This window comes from Bombina bombina, chromosome 5, assembly GCF_027579735.1.
Source record: "Bombina bombina isolate aBomBom1 chromosome 5, aBomBom1.pri, whole genome shotgun sequence".
Taxonomy (NCBI): Eukaryota; Metazoa; Chordata; class Amphibia; order Anura; family Bombinatoridae; genus Bombina; species Bombina bombina.
Genome location: NC_069503.1, coordinates 86,056,052 through 86,058,542, shown reverse-complemented (window position 1 = coordinate 86,058,542; position 2,491 = coordinate 86,056,052). Strand labels below are relative to the sequence as shown.

The 2,491-nt window shown below is 35.4% G+C and overlaps 2 protein-coding genes across 2 annotated transcripts; both read left to right on the top strand.

The window, feature by feature from the left end:
- Positions 1-1,283: 1,283 nt before the first annotated feature.
- On the top strand, positions 1,284-1,508 carry LOC128659229 (gastrula zinc finger protein XlCGF49.1-like; the record flags this gene model as incomplete). Its single annotated transcript, XM_053712908.1, has 1 exon — positions 1,284-1,508. A coding segment is annotated over one exon (225 nt), but the record flags the coding sequence as incomplete, so codon positions are not given.
- Positions 1,509-1,673: 165 nt separating this feature from the next.
- Positions 1,674-1,925, top strand: LOC128659228 (oocyte zinc finger protein XlCOF26-like; the record flags this gene model as incomplete). Its single annotated transcript, XM_053712907.1, has 1 exon — positions 1,674-1,925. A coding segment is annotated over one exon (252 nt), but the record flags the coding sequence as incomplete, so codon positions are not given.
- Positions 1,926-2,491: the final 566 nt, after the last annotated feature.

The window sequence follows — 2,491 nt, the reverse complement described above, 5'->3', positions numbered from 1 at the left end:
ACTCTATGTAAACACAAATTCTTTATTCTTTTATCAAAGGAAACAATTGAAATAAACGTTTTAGTGCCTATCTCTCCCACACCCCCTTGCAGTGTGATTTAACACAACTCAGTATTGACCAAGAGAAGTTAAAGGACTGGGGATGGAGCACATGAAAAAATGTATGACAGTGAGAATTAGTAGGAAGTACAATACCAATACTGCATATCCAATTTAACTTATATTTAAACAACTGATTTTTAACAGTTCTTTCAGGAGAAAATATTGTTTCATAGAAATGATATACAACAAAGATTATAATATATTTGTAAAGTTGTGATAGGGTCTCACTTAAATAGATTTTCTACCATTATGTTGTATTGATCTGGGAAGATTCCTTTTTAAGAGCTAACAGTACTATATGCTTGTGTGAATCAATAGCACATATGCAATAACCTAAACAGCTGATCTGTATCACATGAACTGTTATGTGAGCCTTTAATTATACCATACGTACAGTTATTCAGAACCATTATTTAATGTTATCCGTCTAAACCATTTAATATACATTTTACAGACACGGCCAGAGCACTGAGAGATATCAGGTATTAATGTAACTGGAGTGAATAAGGGAACCTTCTTCCTGAGCACAGACATTGGAGCCTGTTATCAGCATGAACTCATATGTGTTAGTGAGTAAAATAGATATTATGCTGACTTTAATTACTGGAAAATAGCATAGGTCACTCATTAAACAAATATAAACTATTATTTTTATATCTGCATCTATTAAGTACATTTGTGTCAGTGACAGTTATAAAGAAGGAGCAACCCCCATTGGACTGAGGAGGAGGGTAAAAATACTACCCCCCCCACCCTCTGTCCTTTTAGACTGATCATGTCCAACAACTGTCTAACTCACCCCTGAAAAGGATTCACACAGGAGAAAGCCTTTTGCATGTACAGAGTGTGGAAAAGGTTTTACACAAAAGAGTAATCGGAAAACTCATGGAAAATTCACACAGGGAAAAGCTTTTCACATGTACAGAGTGTGGGAAAAGTGTTACACATATGAGTAGTCTGAAAAATCATGAAACGAATCACACAGGAGAAAAGCCTTTCACATGTACAGAGTGTGGAAAATGTTTTACCCTAAAGAGTAATCTGAAAACTCATGAAAGGATTCACACAGGGGAAAAGCCTTTCACGTGTACAGAGTGTGGAAAAAGTTTTACACGTAAGAGTAATCTGAAATATCATGAAATGATCACACAGGAGAAAAGCTTTTCACATGCACAGATTGTGGAAAAAGTTTTACACATATGAATAGTCTGAAAAATCATGAAAAGATTCACACAGGAGAAAAGCCTTTCACATGTACAGAGTGTGGAAAAAGCTTTACACAAATGAGTACTCTGAAAACTCATGAAAGGATTCACACAGGGGAAAAGCCTTTCACATGTAATGAGTGTGGAAAAAGCTTTACATATAAGAGTCATCTGAAATATCATGAAATGATTCACACAGGAGAAAAGCTTTTCACATGCACAGATTGTGGAAAAAGTTTTACACATATGAGTAGTCTGAAAAATCATGAAACGAATCACACAGGAGAAAAGCCTTTCACATGTACAGAGTGTGGAAAATGTTTTACACTAAAGAGTAATCTGAAAACTCATGAAATGATTCACACAGAAGAAAAACCTTTCACATGTACAGAGTGTGGAAAAAGTTTTACAGAAAAGAGAAGTCTAAAATCTCATGAACAGATTCACACAGGAGAAAAACCTTTCACATGTACAGAGTGTGGAAAAAGTTTTACACTAATAAGTAATCTGAAAAATCATGAAAAGATTCATACAGGAGAAAAGCCTTTCACATGTACAGAGTGTGGAAAAAGCTTTATACAAATGAGTGCTCTGAAAACTCATGAAAGGATTCACACAGGGGAAAGGCCTTTTCACATGTACAGAGTGTGGAAAAAGCTTTATACAAATGAGTACTCTGAAAACTCATGAAAGGTTTCACACAGGGAAAAGCCTTTCACATGTACAGAGTGTGGAAAAAGTTTTACACAAAAGGGTGATCTGAAAAAGCATGAAATGATTCACACAGGAAAAAAACCTTTCACATGTACAGAGTGTGGAAAAAGCTTTACACAAATGAGTACTCTGAAAACTCATGAAAGGAGTCACAAAGAATAAAAGCCTTTCACATGTACACATGAGTGTGGAAAATGTTTTACACAAAAAAGTGATCTGAAAAAGCATGAAAGGATTCACAAGGGAAGAAACCTTTAATATGTTTAGAAAGTAGGGTTGCTACCTTTTGCACAGCCGATATCCTGACAGTTTGCAAATGGACATGGTTGAGGATGTGGTTAGGGGTGTGGCTTCACACAGCCTTAAAGGGGCATTCCAGCCAAAATTGGAATCCATGTGTATGCATTTCAGTTTTGAGTAGAAGCATTTTTGTTATATACATGTATTCTAATAAGTTATAGTTGTTTCAA